Source organism: Pagrus pagrus (assembly GCF_965226575.1).
Source record: "Pagrus pagrus genome assembly, chromosome: 12".
Classification (NCBI taxonomy): domain Eukaryota; kingdom Metazoa; phylum Chordata; class Actinopteri; order Spariformes; family Sparidae; genus Pagrus; species Pagrus pagrus.
Window position 1 is genome coordinate 5415651 of NC_140196.1, and position 21375 is coordinate 5437025.

The following is a 21375-nucleotide window of genomic DNA, read 5'->3' on the forward strand; positions in this document are numbered from 1 at the left end:
TCTTTCCTTCACTCCTTCCTCTTGTTTCTTTGAGGCCCCTCCCCCTGGTTACACAGTCTCGTCTGATTGGTCAGCTCACAGATGCCTGAGTCAACACAACAACAGAGCAGCTGTGCTAAATCAGTTCTTACGTGTCAGACTAGCCGCTAGTCATAAATAAAGCAAATGTGTGACACAGAGACGTAGTGTCACTACTGACGAGGCGTTTCAGGATCAGTGTTTTCTGTGGGAGAATGGAGCTTCTGTTGGTGCAGACTTGTAAACTTTCAAGATCTTTTACAAGCACAACATGTATAATACTGAGGAAAGGCAAAAAACAACAAAAAAGCATGATAGATCTCCCTTAACACTTTGTTTATTAGGGGCACCGTCGCTGCATCCTGGGTTTTGGCAGGCCGAGACGATTGTCATTGATTTAAAGAATCACAAGCCGAAGCGGGTCCATTTCATTTCTAAGTGAACTTATCCGTTTAATATTGAAGGTTCTCACTGGCTATAGACTCCTACCTATTCTCAGAAAGGAGTAGAAATACACATCTGGCAGAGGAAACATGCCTAACTGACTGTTTTTCTTTCTTACCTGAGTGGCATTTTTCAGTCTTTGTGGGCTTGAAACCTAAAATGCGAGTTCCCCTAATTAACTTAATTATTCACAAGTAGAACAGATATGATGAGAATAAGAAGAGAAATAAGTATTAATTAAATGTGTCAGTAAAAATACCCCCAAAATAAGGTGAATGTGAAATCTCCGCCTGCGCCCACACAGATGGAGTTATAATGTAATTAGTAGTGTGAGTCTTTTGTCTCCGAGGAAATAAAGTTCGGTCTGCCGGCGCCGCGTCTAATGACCCAAGATGTTCAACAGCTTCCATCCTCTGTTTCACTGGACCACTGGTCCACAGCTCAATGTGGAAAATACACCCTCTTTTAATTAGTCCACTGTTCTGGGGTTGTATCTGCATTATGTATCATAGGCATGCAGTGTAATGTTCATTTATCTGGCTTCTACAGGTCATTGGTTCAGCTGATTTGGTTCACTTTTTCTCTGTTTTAGTTTTCTGTCTCTCTCTGATAGAAGAAGTCATCAAACTTCACAGGATCAATAACACTATTCTGATCCCTCGGTGTCAGACACTGGACTCGATTTACCTCACCTTGCTCCTGGTGCTGAAAGCATCATTCTCACTTTTTTCAAAGGATCGCACACAAAGACTGTCAGCCGATCAGTAAACCTCAATATCTACCAGAACCTTCAAGCATGGCTCTTTGTAGTGCCCACATCCTTTCAGCTGATGTGTTCGCAACACTGGCTCGAGATTGTTTCAGACACTTTGTCAAGGACGGAGACCAAACCCACAGTTCAGCCAAACGGATACACCTTTGGAAATATCACCGTTTTAAAAAATGTTGCTAATTACCTTGTGTGGCCCATCCTCTTCCAGGTCACCACGATGGAGAGGATGCCGTGTGACTCAGGCACCGCTTGGCGATGCCTCGACCTGCTCGGTCCTCCTCCTGGATCCGCACACTTCACTTATATTTTATATAATTGTACTTAAATAATTTGTAAACTGTGATCTTGTCCTGGGAGAGGGATTTTGAAGTCCCGAATGAAGTACCCAGACGATTCCAATCCCAAATACCAGCCTTCAACTTTCAGATTTAAATACCAGCCTCAGATAAATCTTGTGCTCCCTCAGCTGTTCCCCCTCAAGCTGAAGGATCTGTGGGATGACATTATTTTTGCAAGGTTATGAAATGATTTATGGAATATAAACAACTTCTCACTGAGAAATGCATTTTGTTTGTAGGAATGATTTTAAACAACCAGAAGCTACAAAGCCTGCCTCCGAACCCTCGTGCTTCTGCCATAAAAGGATAAAATGTTTTGTTTTGGCTCTCCCCTGCACCGTTGGTTGGTTGGTTGCTTGGGGATTTATCAGAGATCTTTGCTCTACCGTTCCACTCTAATGAGTTGCTTTGCATAAGAGCATCAATTAGACACCTATAGTTAAATGAAGAGATGTTGTCTGCAGCAGAGAGACAGACGGGGGGGAAAGTGAACTCGGCGCAGCCACAGAGGGGCTCTTGATGGACAGTTTTCTTCCTGCGTGGCTGCTTTAAAGACAGGCAGCAAACTCATTCAGCAAGACAAACAAATCACTGGCACAAACCTCAGCAGGCATCTGGCATCACACACACACACACACACTCACACTCACACTCACACTCACACACACACTGCTCCCTGCTGGAAAGTCTATAACTCTGCTGGGGTTTTCTGATGGTAATAAAACTGCTCACATATAAAAACTGAAGGTTCGTCTACGCAGAGGCAGAAAAAGTGATGATAAAAGCGTATAAAGAAAAAAGCATCAGACACTCAGGGGAATATATATAAAGCCAAATGTCCATCTCTGGTTTTCACCCCTCTAAGGTCCGGCCCGTCGATACACCTTTCAGTTCTCTCACTCAGGAATGAAATTCAGCTTTTATGGTTTATTGGACTGAATGACTTTTTCACCCACGAATCAAAATGACGCGACACAGCAGGAATGATAAAGAAAACCAGCCCCGCTGTTACAGGACACAACATGCGGTCCTCTTGTCCAGCCTGTCCTCATCAGAACAAACGCCCCCAGTTGGCTGTGAAAGCAGCTCATTAAGACCCGTATCTACGCTTCTTGTTGGGCGGCGACCTCTAGTGGCCTGAGTGATTATTACAGCGGAGGAAGTAAAGAGAAATTGTTTAAAGGGCGAAAAGTCTGTGTAAGGAGGAGGACTGCCGAGTCAAACAATCACAGGACTACAACCAAGGAGACTACAACCAAGCGGTGAGTTTTTTCGTACTTGCTAACGTAGTTAAGTGGCGTTCAAGCTACAGAAATAATGTGTATATTTGAACACAAACCTCAATGTTTTCTAAACCTAACCATTAGTTTTCCTGCCTTAACCTAACAAGCGTATGACAAATATCCGGTTGGACTACCGCTAGTGCGCTGCAACATTAATAAAAACATTTTTTTTAAAGTCAACAGTAATAATATGATGTTGGATGTTTGGTTCGATGTAATTTTTCCGGCAAGCACACAGCAATCCCCAGTAATGTACTTTATCCCCTCAGTTAATTCTAGCAAGCAGCAAACTCATCTCTAATGCAAATTCTGTGTGAGAGGCACGTTGATGACTGAGAGGTTGTCGCTTTAAAGAATAATTAAATCGTTCCTGCTAACAGACACATTTGAAAATCGACCAACGTGGCTTAGGGGGAAATCTGAACATCTGCAAGATTGACAACATCTGCTGCTTGTTTTAGATCTCGGAAACAGCGGCTGACGAAACAAACGCACCTCAAGGTTCCTTTAGCTGCATAAAACATGAACCTCAAATGCATTAGTTTACTTTATACCCAGATAATGTTTCCTTGTTCACAGTAGGGTTAGGTTTAGGAACACGTCGTGTCAGAAAGGCTTTAGGCAGTAAACCTTGAAGGAAAGCTTACCCTCCGTGCTATGACGCACAAAATCACAAAAAAAAAACCTCCGAGGACAAAACCCCTAGCCAAGGCTCTGTAGACTATTGTCCACATTCTTCTCAAGCTGCAAAGAAAATCTGACAACAAATCTTTTTTTTTTGTCTGACAAAACAATTTTATGAACTTCTGACAACAGTCGATATCCTTCAAGGATTCTTCTCTGATATAATCATTCAATAATATTTTTCCTCTTAATGGACATAAGCTAATTCTGGAGCACTTAGACGGATCGATGACTGTTGGAACTGAAGGATGAGACGAACAACAAACCAAAACTTAAAAACACTTGGCTCTCTCCAAAGACGAACGAGCGGTGTCTTTCCTCTCCATTACCCTCGGCTCACATCAGCTGCACGGCCTTCGTCGGCGTCAGTGTTGCCGATCAGTGGTCAGAAAGGTTGTGCGTTGATTGACAGGTGCGATGTGCTCCCGAGCGTCACAACTAATCTTGACAAATGGCTCCGTGTGTGCAGCGTCACAAACTGCAGCGGCGTGAAATGAGCTTTAATTACCGGCAGTTATTACAGCGCTGACGCTGTTTGTGCAGCTCTGCTCTGCTCCGGCAGACACCGACACCACCGCTTGGTTTGTAGATGAGCTCAAGATGTTTGTTTTTTTGCTGAAGGTGAACATTTCTAAACATCTGTGCAGGAATAGATACATCACTTATTGCATGGAGAGTAATATGGACCATCTGTGTTTCCCATATCTCCATTTGTAGATTATCAGTATTCGTTCTTGCGTATAGGGTCGAGTGACCTGCAGCTGTGGGAGAACATCAGCGGCATCACGTTGGAGCATCTTCTGTCTTCATAAATCCTCATATGTGGTGGTCTAGTTGTTTCCCTGGGCTTCTTTTAAAGGGAACAACAAAAAATCAACATGCACGCCAAACTCAGAACTGATGCTGCGTTCAAGACAACTCAGAGCTTGAAAAATGTCTGTCCTCATACTCAAAGTTGGCTTTAAACTCGGCAGGTCCATCTACCCGACTTCATGAGGGAGCAGTTGTCTGATGGGGCGTATTTGTAGACTGCAGTGTTTGTATTAGGTGACTTAATGGTGTATTTAGATATATATCCAGGTGTAAAAGTGCAGTAAAATAAAATGTATAATAGCATCTGATACCTCATCTCAAGGAGGCTGCACTGCTGAGGGTTCACTTCTGTGTTCAACTTGCCAGAGACGCATCATTTTGTCACGGTCAGCCAGGTTTTTGGTAACTCTCTGTGTGGTGCTCCTGTTACGCATGGAGGTCAGTAGTTTGAAATTTCAACCAGGAGATTCTGACCTTTTCTTTGTTGACTGGAACGCAGCACAACAGTGTGAGCCATCGTGTTGTCTTGCAGGAGCGTGAGGGAGATATCAAACAGTTTGTACACGCCTACTGAGTCCTGAGAAGAGATCTGATCAGGCCACGTAATACTGAACGCCTGTGTGAGTGGACTTTATTTATATACAGAGGATCGATCTGTTGGATTTTGTGAAATAGGAGTCCCTACACTGTCCAAAATTACCTTCTCTAATCCCATTTTAACATCTTTTAGCCCTCCGGACATCAATGTCATTAATGTTATCAGGAACAAACATGCTCAGTTAGAGATTAAACATGCTAGACTTACCAAGAGACATTACTGCTTTCTGTTTTCTCCTGTTTTATATTTTGTCTATCAATGAAAAGCACATTGGGTTCACTTGTCATTAAATGTGGTACATGAATACAAACCCCAGTGTCATTACGTGGATTGTCATTTAAAGTAACAGTGATTTCTGAACAATTGTTGGGTAGATGAGTAAATATTTAGGATGTTCCTAGAAGGCACTGTCTTTGGATTGTTAAATGTCAGGTCTTTGGCGCCCCCTACCGGTCGTATCAACATAGATTCAGCTGCTGTGAGACAGTGGACAGAGCACCACTGCTGTAACACCACAAGTACACACTAAGTGGTTTGTGCATATAAAATGTGACATTCAACAGCTCTCCTCAAACAGATTAATGTTTTTACTTTTGATGCTTCAGTGTTCGTCACTTCTGTCACATTCATTCTTTAATTGAAGCGTAATTTAGGAGGAACTCTGGCCTCTCCTGCAGTAACGTCTAAAATAAAGGTCTAAAATATTTGAGGATTTCTTCCAGACACTGTAGAAAGCACAAACCGCCAGCTGGCAATCTCCTAATACAAGACAAGCTCACAAATCAGACCTCTATTGCCACCTACTGGTTATATCAGGAGAAGCAGCTTGATCCCTGTCTGAAAGACGACTGTAGATCAACATCTTAATCTGTCACAGCAGGTATTTTACCCAAAACACCTGCTGTGACAGCTTCAGTCCACAGAGATCAGTGCAGCAGTGCTGCAATGGCTTCATTGACTCCTGTAGTAGGAACCTTTTGAGTAAGTTTGACAAGTAAAATGGTAAAAAGTATTGAAATCTTATAAATCTCTTCAGATACAAGGCAACTTAAAGGTATATAATACAGTATATCCAGTTGGATCAGCTGATGCCTTCGTACAGAGTGAGCAAGTCACAGTTCTGCATTTTCATCAACACTGTCACAAACCATCCTCACAGTTGCAGTCCAGCCTCTGGGAGCAGCAGCCCATCATGCTGCCTGCTGCTACCAAATCTGATCAGCTCATCAGGAACAGCTTCGCTCTTTGAGGGTTTCTGAGATGTTCAGGATTGGAAACAGGGTATTGCCTGTAACTTCCTTCCATGCACTCATGCCTTATCTTCAGTATTTATGCAATGCTCGTCTCACTGTATGTTACGACATGTCTGTTTGTTAAGAGACGCTTCTTCTTCTCACCTGTCGTGAGAATCCACAAACCTCGTTGTGAGTCAGTTTCTTTCTAATGAACTATCCCGGCAAACGTATCGCTGCATGGAGAGCTGCGTTTCCTCCTGGACGTACACTCATGCTCAGGACAGGTTGGGACTTTAATGGCGTTCTTCTCAGCTGAGCTGTAACGTAGCCTTTCATCCATGAGTAGATGCATGCTTTGTTCTACTTAAACCAAAAGAAAATAGTTTCTACATGAAGCTGCTCACAACACGGTTTGTGCATCATAACTGAGTCATGATTTCTGGATGAGACATTGCTGGCGAGTTTCTCAAATGTTCTTTTGTCATCTTGTTCCTTTATATTTAAGAAGGCCGACATCTCAATAGCAGACATCTCCAAAACTCTGCAACTCGCACCAACACAATCTAGATGGATACATAGCACTGCAGGCAAGAAGAAAATCATGTATTTTTGATTTGGGGGTGAACTGCCCCTTTAAATCTTCTCTTGTGTTTCATCTCGCTTTATCATTAAGAAATCTTCACTTGCCTCATAATGCACACACAGCACTCTGGCCCACAGCAAACATCATCATGAATGTTCATTGGAACTACATTAGGTCCGTTTACTGACTCTGCGCTCATTGTGCAATAGTTTATTCGAGGTAAAAGTACATTATACGTGTACATTTTCATTACCTGGACATTAGGAGAGTTTTCTCCCATTAAAAAGCTACTTACTCTCTTTTCTAATCACCCGATGGAAGATGCAGAGGGAAAAGTAGGCAAACTCCTCGTCTCTTGTTTCTCAGCTTTCAGCTAATCTTTGCTGGCTCGGAGGAAACTCTGCTGTTTGCTTTATCATCCCATAACCCCTGGCCTCACTGTCACATCATTGATTTTTTTCCCTCCGATTGCACATAATAACTTTTGCACAGTGAAACAAACCATGCAGATAATCTGACATTTTCCCAGGAGAGAGAAAAAATAAACTGCTGGTTACATTTCATCGATTTAAACGTGGATAGAGCTCCAGATCCTCCTCAGCACTGAGACGACACTGGCTTCAATTAATAAACATGTCTCATAACTCAGTTATTTCTGAGCCATTAGCGCTGATTTCTCTTAATACTTTGTGGTCTGCTGACTTCAGGTCGGGTATTGTAAAGGTGTGTTGGCTGGTCTTCCAGCGCCACCTGCTGATAGATCTTAATTTTGCTTCAGATAAAAACAAACTGCTAAACTCAACTACATGAAGTGTGACATGACATGAAGCCTCTTCAGGTTTTTTTGAACCCACCACTGCCATCTTTACCAAAGGTCGCCTGGTCATATTTGGCTGTGAGGTGTATATATTTCATCTTTCAATGGTCAATCAATGTACTCACTCACACAGTAGGCTGCTGCATCACAATCCATTCAAAACTGAATTAGGAAAAGTGTCATTTTCTTCTTATACTTGGGCTCTCTGTCCCCACCACGGCCTTATTTTAGGGCTTGTTTCAATTGATTGTTTTTAACTATACTGTAAGTGTTTATTAGTCTGGTGTTATGCACTAATAAACTAAGAAATACATGTTGATTATCTGCATTTCAACTTTTAACTATCATAGTTTTTACTGTTATTAGCTGTTTGGTTGTGTTTTACATCTGTCACCACTGTAAATGATGTTTCCTCCTCAGCGGTCTCTCAAGGCAAGATAGTGTTTCACAATGCACAGACTGTAGATCCCTCTGAGGAAAATCTGTGAAAATGAATAAAATGCACTTGACTTGACAGACGTGTGATTAACGGTCAAACTGCTAAACCGAAATGCAAAAAGACTTTTTATCCCAGCAGACTGATAAAGCAGGAAGCTGAGAAGTAAAACAAGTAACTCAGAGATGCAGTCCCATATTTTATTGTGATGGGGAGTCATAAAAGAGGAGCAAAACTACAATAAAAACAAAACAAAAAGACAGTGGAGTCCTTTCCTCTCCTCCTCCACCTCCTCTCCTCTCCTCTCCTCTCTGAAAGACAACTGGAGAACAAGGGGAGTTACAGTCAAAAGAGATGATAAGAACTGATAAATGATGTACAGTCTGTGTATTATTCTGATAATAACATTAAAGAAATTCCTAGTTACCGTTTTAAATAGAGAATTAACGCCTCCTATCCCCCTCCCGTCTGGTCTGGTCTGGTCTGGTCTGGTCTGGTCTCCTCTCTTCTCCTCTCCTCCTCCACCTCCTCCTCCTCTCCTCTCCTCTCCTCACCTCACCTCCTCTCCTCCTCTCCTCCTCCTCCTCTCCTCTCCTCTCCTCTCCTCTCCTCACCTCCTCTCCTCCTCACCTCCTCTCCTCTGCTCTCCTCCTCACCTCCTCTCATCTCCTCAATTCCTCTCCTCTCCTCTCCTCTCCTCCTCACCTCCTCTCCTCTCGTCTCCTCTCGTCTTCTCTCGTCTCCTCCTCACCTCCTTTCCTCCAATCCTCTCCTCTCCTCAATTCCTCTCCTCTCCTCTCCTCCTCTCCTCACCTCAGCTCCTCTCCTCTCCTCCTCACCTCCTCTCCGCTCCTCTTCTCTCCACCTCCTCTCCTTTCCACCTTCTATCCTCTCCACCTCCTCTCCTTTCCACCTTTTCTCCTCCTCTCCTCTCCTCTTCTCTCCTCTCCTCACCTCCTCTCCTCTCCTCCTCACCTCCTCACCTCAGCTCCTCTTCTCTCCACCTCCTCTCCTTTCCACCTTTTCTCCTCTCCTCTCCTCTCCACACATCCTCACCTCCTCTCCTCACCTCCTCTCCTCTCCTCTCCTCTCCTCTCCTCACCTCCTCTCCTCTCCTCTCCTCTCCTCTCCTCTCCTCTCCTCTCCACACATCCTCACCTCCTCTCCTCTCCTCTCCTCACCTCAGCTCCTCTCCTCTCCTCCTCACCTCCTCTCCGCTCCTCTTCTCTCCACCTCCTCTCCTTTCCACCTTCTATCCTCTCCACCTCCTCTCCTTTCCACCTTTTCTCCTCCTCTCCTCTCCTCTTCTCTCCTCTCCTCACCTCCTCTCCTCTCCTCCTCACCTCCTCACCTCAGCTCCTCTTCTCTCCACCTCCTCTCCTTTCCACCTTTTCTCCTCCTCTCCTCTCCTCTCCTCTCCACACATCCTCACCTCCTCTCCTCACCTCCTCTCCTCTCCTCTCCTCTCCTCTCCTCTCCTCACCTCCTCTCCTCTCCTCTCCTCTCCTCTCCTCTCCACACATCCTCACCTCCTCTCCTCTCCTCTCCTCACCTCCTCACCTCCTCTCCTCTCCTCTCCTCACCTCCTCTTCTCTCCTCTCCTCTCCTCCTCACCTCCTCCCCTCATCTTCTCCACCTCCTCTTCTCTCCTCCTCCACTTCCTTTCCTCTGTCACACATTCTCCTGTTTATTTCATTTCTTTGAATCGTTAATTTTCCATCTGTTCCTTAGCATCTCTTCTTGTGTTTCTTCCAGTTTGTTCTCTTTTCCTCCACTTTTCTCTCCTTTGATCGTGACTTCCTGTCCTGTCTCTTCTCTACGCCTCTTGTTTCTTCTCATTTCTTATTTGTCTTCTTCTTCTTCTTCTTCTTCTTCTTCAAGGACACAACTCTTACAAAAATGTGGTCCTTCAATCCCGCGACACGACGCAACGCAACACAATGCAAATAAATTCAATTCAGTTGATTCAAATAAATTTAATTCAAAGAAGGTGAAAAAAGAAAGTGCTTTCCTTGTTCCTCCTTCGCTTCTTACTTTGACACTATTGATTCAAATAAATTAGATTCAAAGGAATTAAACACAAGGCAACTCAAATAAATTTAAATAAATTGCTTTCCTTGTATCGCCACACCCTGTAATGCAGTGCACCTTCCCTTCAAACCTTGACAAATACATTTTAAAAAGTCAGCTCAGCCAATTTGAACAAATTCAATTTAATCAAATAAAACTCTCATTGATTTTAGTTCAATTCAATGAGAAAAAAAACTGAATTGAAATTTAATTCGAGGGACGGAAGTGCTTACCTGGAGGCTCAGCAACAGGCTCGCCTTCAGGTTCTGCATCCCTCTCGAACCACCAGTTATAATTTTGGCTCATGCGGAGCTTCACGATCTTCTCCCACTCCGGCTCAGGACCACTCTGCTGCTGAGGCTTACAGGGTGCCTGAGTTCCCGTCCGGGGGGAAAAGGCAGAGGAAGTGCCTGGAGCCTTAACTTCAGTTTCTGCTACTTTGTTGCAAGTCAGCAAAAGCTGCTGGTTCTTCACTAACTTTGGCTTAGGGCCGCTCAATGGCGGCTGAGGCTTACGCGGTCTCTTAGGTAAAGGCCAAATAGATGTGTACGCCTTCTGCCGCCATCGTGAAGTGATCCTGGCAGGATCACTTGACACCACAGAGGCCGACGGTAAAGAGGCAGAAGTGCCACGCAGGGAAGGAAATGAGAGAGAGGAAGAACTAGAAGAAGAGCCCAAGGTAGGGCGCGAGGAGAAGCTGGAAGAAGAGCCCAAGGTAGGGCGAGAGGAGAAGCTGGAAGAGGAGCCCAAGGTAGTGCGAGGGGAGGAGCTGGAAGAGGAGCCCAAGGTAGTGCGAGGGGAGGAGCTGGAAGAAGGTCCCAAGGTAGGGCGAGAGGAGAAGCTGGGAGGAGGGCCCAGGGTAGGGCGAGAGGAGAAGCTGGAAGAAGAGCCCAAGGTAGGGCGAGGGGAGGAGCTGGAAGAAGAGCCCAAGGTAGGGCGAGGGGAGGAGCTGGAAGAAGAGCCCAAGGTGGGGCGAAAGGAGAAGCTGGAAGAAGAGCCCAAGGTAGGGCGAGAGGAGAAGCTGGAAGAAGGGCCCAAGGTAGGGCGAGAGGAGGAGCTGGAAGAGGAGCCCAAGGTTGGGTGAGAGGAGGAGCTGGAAGAAGGTCCCAGGATGGGGCGAGAGGAGGAGCTGGAAGAAGGTCCCAGGATGGGGCAAGAGGACGAGCTGGGAGAAGGGCCCAAGGTAGGGCGAGAGGAGGAGCGAGCAGGAGCACTAGACGCAGAGCTACAGGAGGAACGGCCTGACCTTGTTGGGGAGCCACTGCGGGAGGCTGCTGCTGGGACCCTGAAGCGGACGACCTTTGGCCTGATGGGCTTGGCTTCGATGAGGATGGCTTTCCTCACCTTACGCTGCTCCATCTGACAACACAACATCACAACACACTCATGAGTCAGCACACATGAAGTTGAAGTGCACAGAATCCAGTTTACTATAACAATTGTGACTGCATGTTTTAGACAAACTCTGGAAAATTCTGCTAAAATTGTTAAAAACTAATTAGAATTACATCTGAAATAAATGATTGCAATCAGCTCAGTGTTAATAAATAAAATAATCAGAATTTATTTTATAATAACAATAAATGAGCCTATGAAGGATTATAGAGTATAAGATCATAACATAATATTGTCAGAGAGATGGAGCCAGATTAATTGTTACAAATTCACACCAGTTGCTGTCTGAATACCAACTTTTGTCTCAAATTGTCAAATGTCAAAAATTATTAAGTACTGTACTTGAATAAATGTACTTTGGTATTTCCAACCACTGATATCTAATCACAGTTTGACCTGCTAAGAGTCTGAGAGCTAAATCTAACACTCCTTCAGATCCCTTTTGGGAAAAAGTGAAATTTGCACCAGACTCCATTCAACAATATGCCAATTTTAAATTCTCTTGCTGACCGACAAACCTGCAGACCTCCTGCTGCACCATGACTGACCCTTAATGAATATATGGAGACAGTGTGTCTTTTCAGCACAATAGGCACATTCACCTTTTCTGGAGAACAAGTGTCTGTCTGCAGTGGTTTAACAGCTCTCTGCTGATGAGTGTCTGTGTTGGTCAGGACAACATGAAATAAACTATTAAAATAAAGTTTTTTTTTGAAGAAACTTTTGTGTCAAACTCAGTCCCATTAGATTAAATGACACTAAATTTTAATTATTGCCAATATTAGCAATAAATCTTAGCTTAAATCAGTAAAACACATGCAAAACAACTAAATCTCACTTTTTTCTTGACAATAGTCCTCTTGTCAGTGACAGTGGGCCTTGAGGAAGCGTTGAGATTCAAAATAATCTTCAGTAGATGCTTGTTTCGTCGAGAAAATAGTCAAGTTGAAGTAAAAAGTAGAAGTCTCTGGGTGTTTCTGATGGTCAGAAGTCTTGTTTATGTGCTGGTCCGGACCGAATGATGCACCGGGATGCACCAGGAGACAAACCATGGCAACCGTGGAACGTTCCGGTCCACTCAAAATGGCCGCCCATCAGCCCACATCTCACCTGGAGGAGCCTGACCCAAACAAAATGGAGGCCAGAGATCAGGCCCATATTAACCTATGGAGAACTCAAAATGAAAGAAACCTGTGAAGTGTCCTGTGATAAGACCTTAGGCCTGTATATGTAAGAACATTATCTGTGTGCCTCTAAAAAAAAAAGTCACATAACAAAAGCATTTAATTCTGAACCAGCTGGCCTTTAATTTGTAATATTTGATCAATATTAATATATTCAATAAGTAATATCATTATTATTTATCATAATTGTGTGTGCATTTATTCTTGCACATTATAAAGCTGCTATAGCTCCATCATGTGGGCTTAAGAGAGAATTGCAAGTAAAGGAAACAGTTGGGGTGCAGACCAACTTAGCCTATGTCATGGACATGATTTATTATTGTACTATGTTTACTATAGGTCTATTATATTGAAGTTCATATGAGGCTTTGGCAGACTTTGTTCATTTTTTGTATAAATCATTGAAGATGTTTCTGAATATCTGTCTGTTGTTGTTTTTGTTAATTCTTGATGTTATATAAGATGAGACTCTGTCATTGCTCTCATTTTTTTAAATGATCTGATTTATTAACACAGGAATTTAAAAGCATGGACTGAGGCGTGCACCTGCCTCACTCCACCGGCCTGAACCAAATGTCTCCATCTGTGTTCCCACCACAGGTACACCGATGTACTGCAGACCCCCACTAGGTGGCGCTCCTCCCCTTTTCTTGCTCAGTGCCACCTGCCACACCTTCATACCAAAAAGCCAACACTGTCCAAATGCAACATGTCCAGTTGCAAACGATTTAGCACTTCATCGACATTTCCTCACTATAGTTTCATTTATAACAGATTAGAAGATTGATGCCACTCTCACATCTTTCTAACTCAAATTGAATAAGCCTACTGACAAACTATATAACATTTCTCTAAAATGGTCTGTTTTCAGTTTTGTTAATTGTCACAGCTGGAGACTGACCGCAGGCCTCGATACAAGAGAATGAAGATTATTGATCACTGTGGACCAACTTCCACCTCTGAACTGATTCTCTGTCAGTTTCCTTATTTTTGTAAATACATGCGTGTGTGCAGCATGAGATTTATCACTGCACCATCACACCTAGAGAGCAAAGAAAATATTATCTTGGTCACAGACTCACAAAAATCACACACACACACACACACACACACACACCACAGGTGCAGCAGGAACACTCACACAAAAGTAATCGACTGCATTAAAAGCAAAAGGTGTGTAAGATATTGAATAATGCTCTGAAACATGGAGTGCACACCCCTGTGGAGCGCCAGTGTTGAAAATAATAATAATAATAGTAATAATAATAATAATAATAATAATAATAATAATAATAATAATAATAATGGGTGGGGCGCCACAGTAGCTCAGTTGGTAGAGCTCGCGCCTCATGTACAGAGGCTGTGTCCTCCTGCAGCGGCCCAGGGTTCAAGTCAGACCTGTGGCCCCTTGCTGCACGTCACCCCCCTTCTCTGTCATCCCATTTCTTGTCATATCTCTGAGCTGTCCTGTCAAATAAAGCCATAGAAAGGCCAAAAACAACATACGTTGATAGTCAATAGTCAGCCCTTACTGCTTGTGGTCTGTTGGAGAGAAAGTGTATGAATAAAGCAGATAAGTGGTGATCAAACTTGGAGGGTCTACAGTTTCTTGATTACCTGAAGGCACTTGATTGTATTAAGGTTGTTTGCGTTTTTAAATGCACTATAAAACTGTGCAACTACGACTGAAACTGAGCCAATACTGCAGTCTTTCATATGTAAGTCCCATCTCATTCTCATCTCCAAACTCTTGTTCAGCACTTTTGTTACTCATACTGTGATCAGAGAACCTGATATGGATATACATGTGTTGAACTTTGCTCTTATTTGTACGTGTCTCTTGTCCAAACAAGCAGAGTGCTTTGACGAGGGTCTAAGTCAGCGTAGGGATATATTTCATCTGTGTGGGGGGGAGTGATCTGGCTCTGTGAGGGCTGATCCTCATAAATTAACCGACTTTGTCTCTTTACGAGCCTCCCATTGATTATTCGATTGATTTCATTTGCTCTAAATCTTGCTCATATTGATTTTGGGGCGGCAGCGAGGATGGGCTTTGCTCGAGTAGAAGTTTGTGTGTTTAAGTGCTGCAGGTTTGTAAAGTAATGAAACTTTTCTAAAGTCAAGACAAGACAAAGGCTTTTATTTCATTAAAAAACTGAATGCCACTTTAAAGAAACATTAGGAAAATATCTCATTTTTACAAGCAAGAGTCTACATCCAGGAAGTTGGGCCGAGTATAATAGTTTGGTATTAAACAGTCCTTTGGTCGTCATTAAAGAAAGAAAATCAACTTTAATAAATCAGTAAAACATCGATACTAAACTTCATTTATAAAGAGTCTTTCATAGCCACATGTCAAAGGATTTTACAGTTTAACAAGGACAGAAACAAATATTACAAAACATGTGGCAAAAGGAGCAGTAACATCATTAGTATGAAATAGATATTAGCTTTTCTCACATCTCTACAGGCACTGTTGAACAGATTTGGCTGGTGCGCTGGACGGGGCCTAAAGGCAAAAAGGATTAGGCGCAGGAAATTGGTGTACATGCATTTCATAATCATAACTTTATATGACACGTATTCACTCAGCGCTGTGGACCCCTGCACTCAGCCTCATAAGCCTCTTAAAGGGAGAGAGCGACATGAAACAGCACAACCCCCAAATAAAGTGTGCTGTATTAACTGTTATGTATTATAAACCATCGCTTTTTATAGTGGCATGAGATTGAAATTTAGGACACGGTGTATTTCAAAGTAAAAAGAGTGACACAAATAGCAGCTTAAGCTCAAATTTCAGGACACAATTATAAGCGATTCCCTCCAATCACAGAGGCTTTGGTTCGTTAACATCATTTTTTACCTGAGGATCATCTTAGAGGTGGTTTAAATGCCTCGCAGTATCCAGCATGGATCATATTAAAAAATAAATAAATTAAAAAAAGGTTCTTCTAAACTTTTGGTTCAGCTACACACCAAAAAAAAAAAGCAGTAGAGGTAAAACTGCCATTGCACAACACATAAAGTTGGCAGTCTCATCTCTAAATCTGCAGTAACGGTGTGTATCAGGCCCGTCTGAACGACTTCCACGTCTGCGCTAAACTGATTTCTCTTTTATTCAATCAGGACCTCTCTTGCAGCAGCTCTGCTCTCCATTTACGGTCCAGCCCTGGGATTTGTAAAAACATTACAGAATTATAAAATGACATGATAAACGAACTGTTATACTGCAGCACTGATGGTTGCCTCCCTGCAGTGGTTTCCCCTCTAAAGGCTGCAGTGTAACATCATACGCACCATAAGTCTCTGATAACACATGAATTACTGTGAATTAAAATGGATGCAGGGACTTCTGACGTCTCAGCTTCTTTTCTCTTTGTCCTTCTGCATGTAATACTCGTCTCTCGTCGTCAGGCAGCAAACATCATCAATCAAAAGTCCCTCAAGAGAGCCTCCACACATCCACCTCCTCATCCCAAGCTCAACCCTCATCTTTACACCAGCGCATAATCAAACTGTCCTCTGTCCAGTCCCTCCTTATGGTCCGTCCACGATGATGAAGGCATGCTGCTGTAGGGATCCAACAAGATACGGACGCAGCGGACGACGAGGAAGAGCAGCAGCAGCACGAGGAGGCCGACGAAGCACAGGGCCGATCCCTGCTCGGGCTGCCCCGCCATGGGCTGCAGCACCGTCTGGCCCCTGGGGAACCCGGGGGGAGCAGGAGTGGAGAGATCATAGTCCACGACCCAGTAGTTTGTGTCGCTCATGTTGGAAGCGAGGGGAGTGTTCTGAAGGTTGTTTACTGTGTGAGTCTTGTTTTGCAGTCAGAAAAGCTATGAGGGATGGAGGGTCATCTTTGTTATGGAGAAGGAGATCACATAGTGGAGTCTGGCAGATGTTGAACTCAATCCACAGGGCGAAGAAAGTGTTCCTGCAGAAATAACGCGGGGGCAAATCAGTCGTGTAAATTAATAAAACCTCTGGTGAAGCGAGCAGCAAGCGGAGACGTGCTCAGTGAGGTTTAATCGGGGTTAACTGGCTGCTGTCCATGTGTCCCTCACGCTTTCTCTTAAAAGCAGCTAACAAGACAAACACTAAGGTCAATACTTCAGCTTCAAATCTCTACAAGGCCTTCAGTTCATTTGTCAATATCATCCCAAGTGTCATCCAAAAGCAGCCCTAGAGGGGCATTTATTGTGATTAGAAAGCGATGTATAAATCTCAATCGAGTGGCCGAAGATGTTCCTTAGATCAATCAAAGTGCTTGCAGGCTGTAAATGATCGGCGTTGGGATGCCTCAGAGAACGTCTTGGTATCGAATCCCTCAAATGGTTTGGTTGATTTACTGCAAGATGCTTCTATTTTTATATCTTCGTCTCCAGGAACCTCTTCATTTAGGGATTCACTCCTCAAGATCCCTAAGAGGAAGAAGAAAAAGCAGAGATAAGTCACAACATATGAGTGAGTGAGTTTCCAGCGCGCAGAGGTGCTGATGTGAGGGGAAAAGTCTTGATTGATTCGAGGGGTTCGGAGCTCGACAGGGGCGGTGGACGTCAAAGATTATAGATTTTGTGCTGTTTCAGGGCCTCGAGGGAGGTGTTTTCCAGGGGGGGCCCAAACCTAGCAGTGCCCCTGCCGGCCCGGCACGCACTGTCTCACAGTACAAACCCTGTCCGATCTTCTAGACAAGACAGAGGCTCTACCCATCGCCTGAACTCAGGTACAGCGCAAGATAAATAAATCAGACACTGATGAGGGAAGAGGAAAATGTGGGGGAAACCCTTAGAGAGTTGCTGCACTCTTGCACGGAAACACTCTCCGTAGCCTCTTTAATGGGCTGTGGAGTGGAGAGACGTTTCCTGCTGGAGGTGCACTTCCAAGTCAGCACATTCTATTCCAGGATGGCTTCGTCACCCTCCTTTACCACCCCGCCGACCCTCGCAAAGACACGTTGATAGCCCCCCCCTCCCTCCTCCCTGCTCTCCGGGGTGATGGGACTGAAGGGCCGAGCGGAGGTTTAATAGGAAGACTTGAAGACATAACGAGAGGAACGGCCTGCCTCGGAAATCAATTATCAAATGGCCCTGTGGCAGGTCGCTGCGTGTACGGAGGGAAGCTGAAGCAGATTCAAAAGTCAATAGAGAGCCATGAAGTTTACACAGCAGGACAACACGTTTAGTCAGAGTCAGGGAACGCAAAACACTGAATAGAAGTCAAAGAAAATGATGCAAGATGGTCATATTTATCTTAAAGACCTGCATGAAAACAGTCTTGGAAGGAAATGATGCAGGTTCTTGATTTAAAAGTTAACTAAGATTCAAACCCTTCCCAGTATCGGGCATTAGCGAGTCACTGCAGCTCTGCTGACAGCACGCTTTATGCTGCATAGGCAGAATTTACAGTTCGAGTGTAGGCTTTTATAATTCGCAAACTTGTCTAGTTCTTATTCATGAGCAAAGTCAGCAGATATGCGGGTCCATTGAAGATGTCCAGGGTAGTTCAAAAACTCTGCAGGTTACCCAAGGTCGTAATGATATGTTCAAACACCACCGAGCGGAGGAGGAGGGTGGAAATCCCTGCGGCACTGAGATGCAAAACAAATACAGATTTAAAGAATATAAAAGAGAGGGCAGCATCATCGTCACGCCTCATATATCCTCGTTGAGAGAGCTGCTCTTGTTCCTGAGCAGCAGATAAATCACACTGTGGTGCCCGACCACAGGTGGAAAAAAATAAAAATGCACTTTTTTATCTGTAAGTTGTGGACAAATCTGAAAGAATCAAGAATCAAATGAAAAGTAGATTCAGCCCTGCAGCAGCCACGCCGATGACTACTGACGACAGAGCACATGCTGTGACATATGGCGCTCCTCGTGGCTGGAATACCTGTAATACCTCCCATTTGTACCTGTGGATTATGACAGCAGCTTTGAAAATGTCAAGGACTTCTCCAAATAAACAAAGGTGGAGTCTGCGTTCTCTAAAATAAAGCCTGAACGTAGGACTGCCAGGCTAAACGGCACCAAATATCCACAGTTGAAGCTCTCTGTCTTTTAACTTTTCTGAGTTTATGGCATCTAAATGTCATTCAGTGTACGCAACACTGCTGCCTCCATGTTTTTCTCGTATCCCTGATTATATCACCACGAAGACGTCCTGCAGGTTGATGTTTACTCTTCCACTGAAAAGCAACAAAGCTTCTTGATTACAGAAACGAGGGAAAAAGCCAGGCGGTTTACACTTTCGCCCAGCGTCTCTCAAGAGAAAGCAGTAAGAAGCAGAGGATTTAATTCATTTATGTCCTATTACAACTTAAACTACTATCTCTGTATTTAAAAAATGAAGGACATAAGATACACTGAGTACAGTTGATGCCTGAGTAACTTCTATCATTAATATTGCCTGTTTTACAGTGACACTGTAGTTGTTTCTACTGTTTTAAATGTTAGTAGGACAGTTAATTGGATCATCCCTGTATATTAAAGATGCACTTTGTAATTTTGTGGAAGATATTTTAATCAGAAGAAAAAGATCTTCATTGACTTATTATTATTGTTTTATGCCAAAACAAACTAAATAAACAAACTGACCTTAAAGGACAGCACAGTTTTACTTTGTTTATATGTGGCGGACCCTGCCACCTTTATAGCTTCAAACAGTGTTCTGGGACCTGGAGGAAAACAGCTTGCTTATTCACTTATGGGAAAAATATATATTTCTTATTAATATTGTAAATAGTATAATTCTGAGATTTAAAAACTGCATAGTGCCCCTTTAAGGGATAGATTAAATATATATTTTCTTTTTTAAAACATTTTTAGGATTTTTTTTGTTTTCATTGTTTGATTGTTTCAATGAAGTTACACAACAGAACTAAAGTTAGAGCCTGCAGAGGACAACTTGTGATTCATGAAGTAACCCCTCGGCCACGCATGACAGGACAGTCACAGCTCCAGCCTGACTCCTGCATACTCAAGTTACTTCATGACATAAAAACAAAACACAATACAAAAACCATCGCCTTCTACTTACTGGTGAGGTGACAGGTGAGGACATGTCATCAGAGACAGGTGATGATGATGATGATGATGCAGCTCCAGGCTCGTCTCTGGCTGCACACCGAGCTTCAGGTCTGAACTCTCAGTCACGTCCTGCAGCACCTCCTCCTCTCCTCTCTTCTGTCCTCCGCTCTGTCAGGAGCTTTAAGTCCGCTCACTTTGAGGGGTCTGGCCCTCCTCCCTGCCTCCCTCCCTCCCTCCCTGCATGGGCTGCACGCACATAATCTCTTCGTCCGGATGAGTACAGCGCCGAGAGCCGTGTGTGGCTTTGGCATTATGTAAGGAGAGAGGACTGTGTGGGGCCAAGACATGGAGGGGCTCCTGTAGCCCTGCAGCCAGTATGTCACTGACACAAGTGGGAATGAGCTTCATTGTTGTTTACTCCAAAATAATTAGTGTCCCATTTTATGTGAATGGTTCTCAGGCTGTTTGAGTAAAGAATGTTTTTGTTTTTTTATCTTTCTGTCACTTTTTGCCACCTTTATACAATTATGAAGAATAAATGAGAATGAATATTTCTACACCCAGTTTTTTTCACTAATTATCCACCAGATTGTTTGAGAAACAGCATAAATAAAAAAGTAACTCTTTGTTTTAAGGTTTTTAAATTTATGAGCAAGTTTCCTTGAAAGATATAATCTCTTCATAGAAATTAGACCCGGATGATACTGGATTTTTGGGGCTGACACGATACCGATAATAGGGAGAAAAAAATCCAATATTGACATATCATTCGATATTCTTATATAGACAGAATATATAGCCTGCATAAACACATATTTTTTGCAACGAGAAAATTAAGCACTTAAAGCAACATTATGTAACTTTTTTTACCTTAAAGATTAAGCTAATTTTCAGGTTCATACTTAGATGAAGTATAAAAAAAACATATTTTTTTCCTGCATAAATAATATTTTTGTAGTGTTTTGTTTGGGGGGAAAAAAGCAGGTACACCCAAAACCTTTTTCAGTTCGAGAAGTTTGGAGAAAGACGTCATTACTGCAGGTTGCATAAGATGGCTTAGTTACATCTTATATCAGACTGTATTATATGTTTTGTTGACCTGCAAGAAACAAGTTATCAAGATGTGGAGCAAAACAGGTGATTCAACCTGACTGCACCTGTGGTTTAGCTCCAGACACTCGCTGTGAGAAATAATTAATCGACACAATTAAAACGGTACAAACACCGGGACAGATTGCCGTTCGTAGGTTTAATTAATAGTCAGTGGATTGTAACAGTGTCCTGACGGGGCTCATAATCAAATCACACTGAGCAGTGTTTCCGCAGGACGCCCACTGAGGTCCTAATTGATAAAAGTCTCCAACCTGTGAGGTTATGAAATTCAACATTTTCATCACTTTCCTTGTTGTTACAGATGGCGCTGCGGGAGGTCGAGCTGTGGCCCAGGGAGCAGACGTAGGTCACCTCTGCAGGATGTCTGTACCCAGTGACAGCAGGTGAATCTGGGTTACTGAAACCTAGAGCCACATGAAGAATGATCGTGGGGCACTTGAACTTGCGTTTCCTTGAGTGTATCCCTCGAGGTAACACTTCCTTTAAGACATATTTCAGCTCGGGTATCAGAATTGCAGACTCTGACCTTAAAAGAGAGATATAGATGAACCTTTTCTGATCAAAGTA

The 21375-nt window shown here is 43.4% G+C and overlaps 2 protein-coding genes and 1 long non-coding RNA gene across 4 annotated transcripts; all 3 read right to left on the reverse strand.

The window, feature by feature from the left end:
* Positions 1–8207: 8207 nt before the first annotated feature.
* LOC311266306 lies at positions 8208–8533 on the reverse strand. Its single transcript, XR_014623697.1, has 2 exons — positions 8449–8533; positions 8208–8343 (listed from the first exon to the last, which is right to left on the reverse strand). It is a non-coding gene; the product is annotated as an uncharacterized lncRNA (long non-coding RNA).
* An 841-nt stretch (positions 8534–9374) lies between these two features.
* On the reverse strand, positions 9375–12500 carry LOC311266161 (uncharacterized protein). Of its 2 annotated transcripts, XM_084368366.1 has the most exons (4): positions 12325–12500; positions 12089–12147; positions 9636–11450; positions 9375–9486 (listed from the first exon to the last, which is right to left on the reverse strand). In XM_084368366.1, the coding sequence occupies exon 3, from the start codon at positions 11448–11450 to the stop codon at positions 10299–10301; it is 1152 nt and encodes a 383-aa protein (XP_084224492.1). In that variant the 5' UTR covers positions 12089–12147; positions 12325–12500; the 3' UTR covers positions 9375–9486; positions 9636–10298. The 2 variants fall into 2 exon arrangements, with proteins under 2 accessions (XP_084224492.1, XP_084224493.1); XM_084368367.1 differs by lacking the exon at positions 12089–12147.
* A 2289-nt stretch (positions 12501–14789) lies between these two features.
* LOC311266585 (cortexin-1-like) lies at positions 14790–19821 on the reverse strand. Its single transcript, XM_084369001.1, has 2 exons — positions 19706–19821; positions 14790–17091 (listed from the first exon to the last, which is right to left on the reverse strand). The coding sequence occupies exon 2, from the start codon at positions 16438–16440 to the stop codon at positions 16165–16167; it is 276 nt and encodes a 91-aa protein (XP_084225127.1). The 5' UTR covers positions 16441–17091; positions 19706–19821; the 3' UTR covers positions 14790–16164.
* Positions 19822–21375: the final 1554 nt, after the last annotated feature.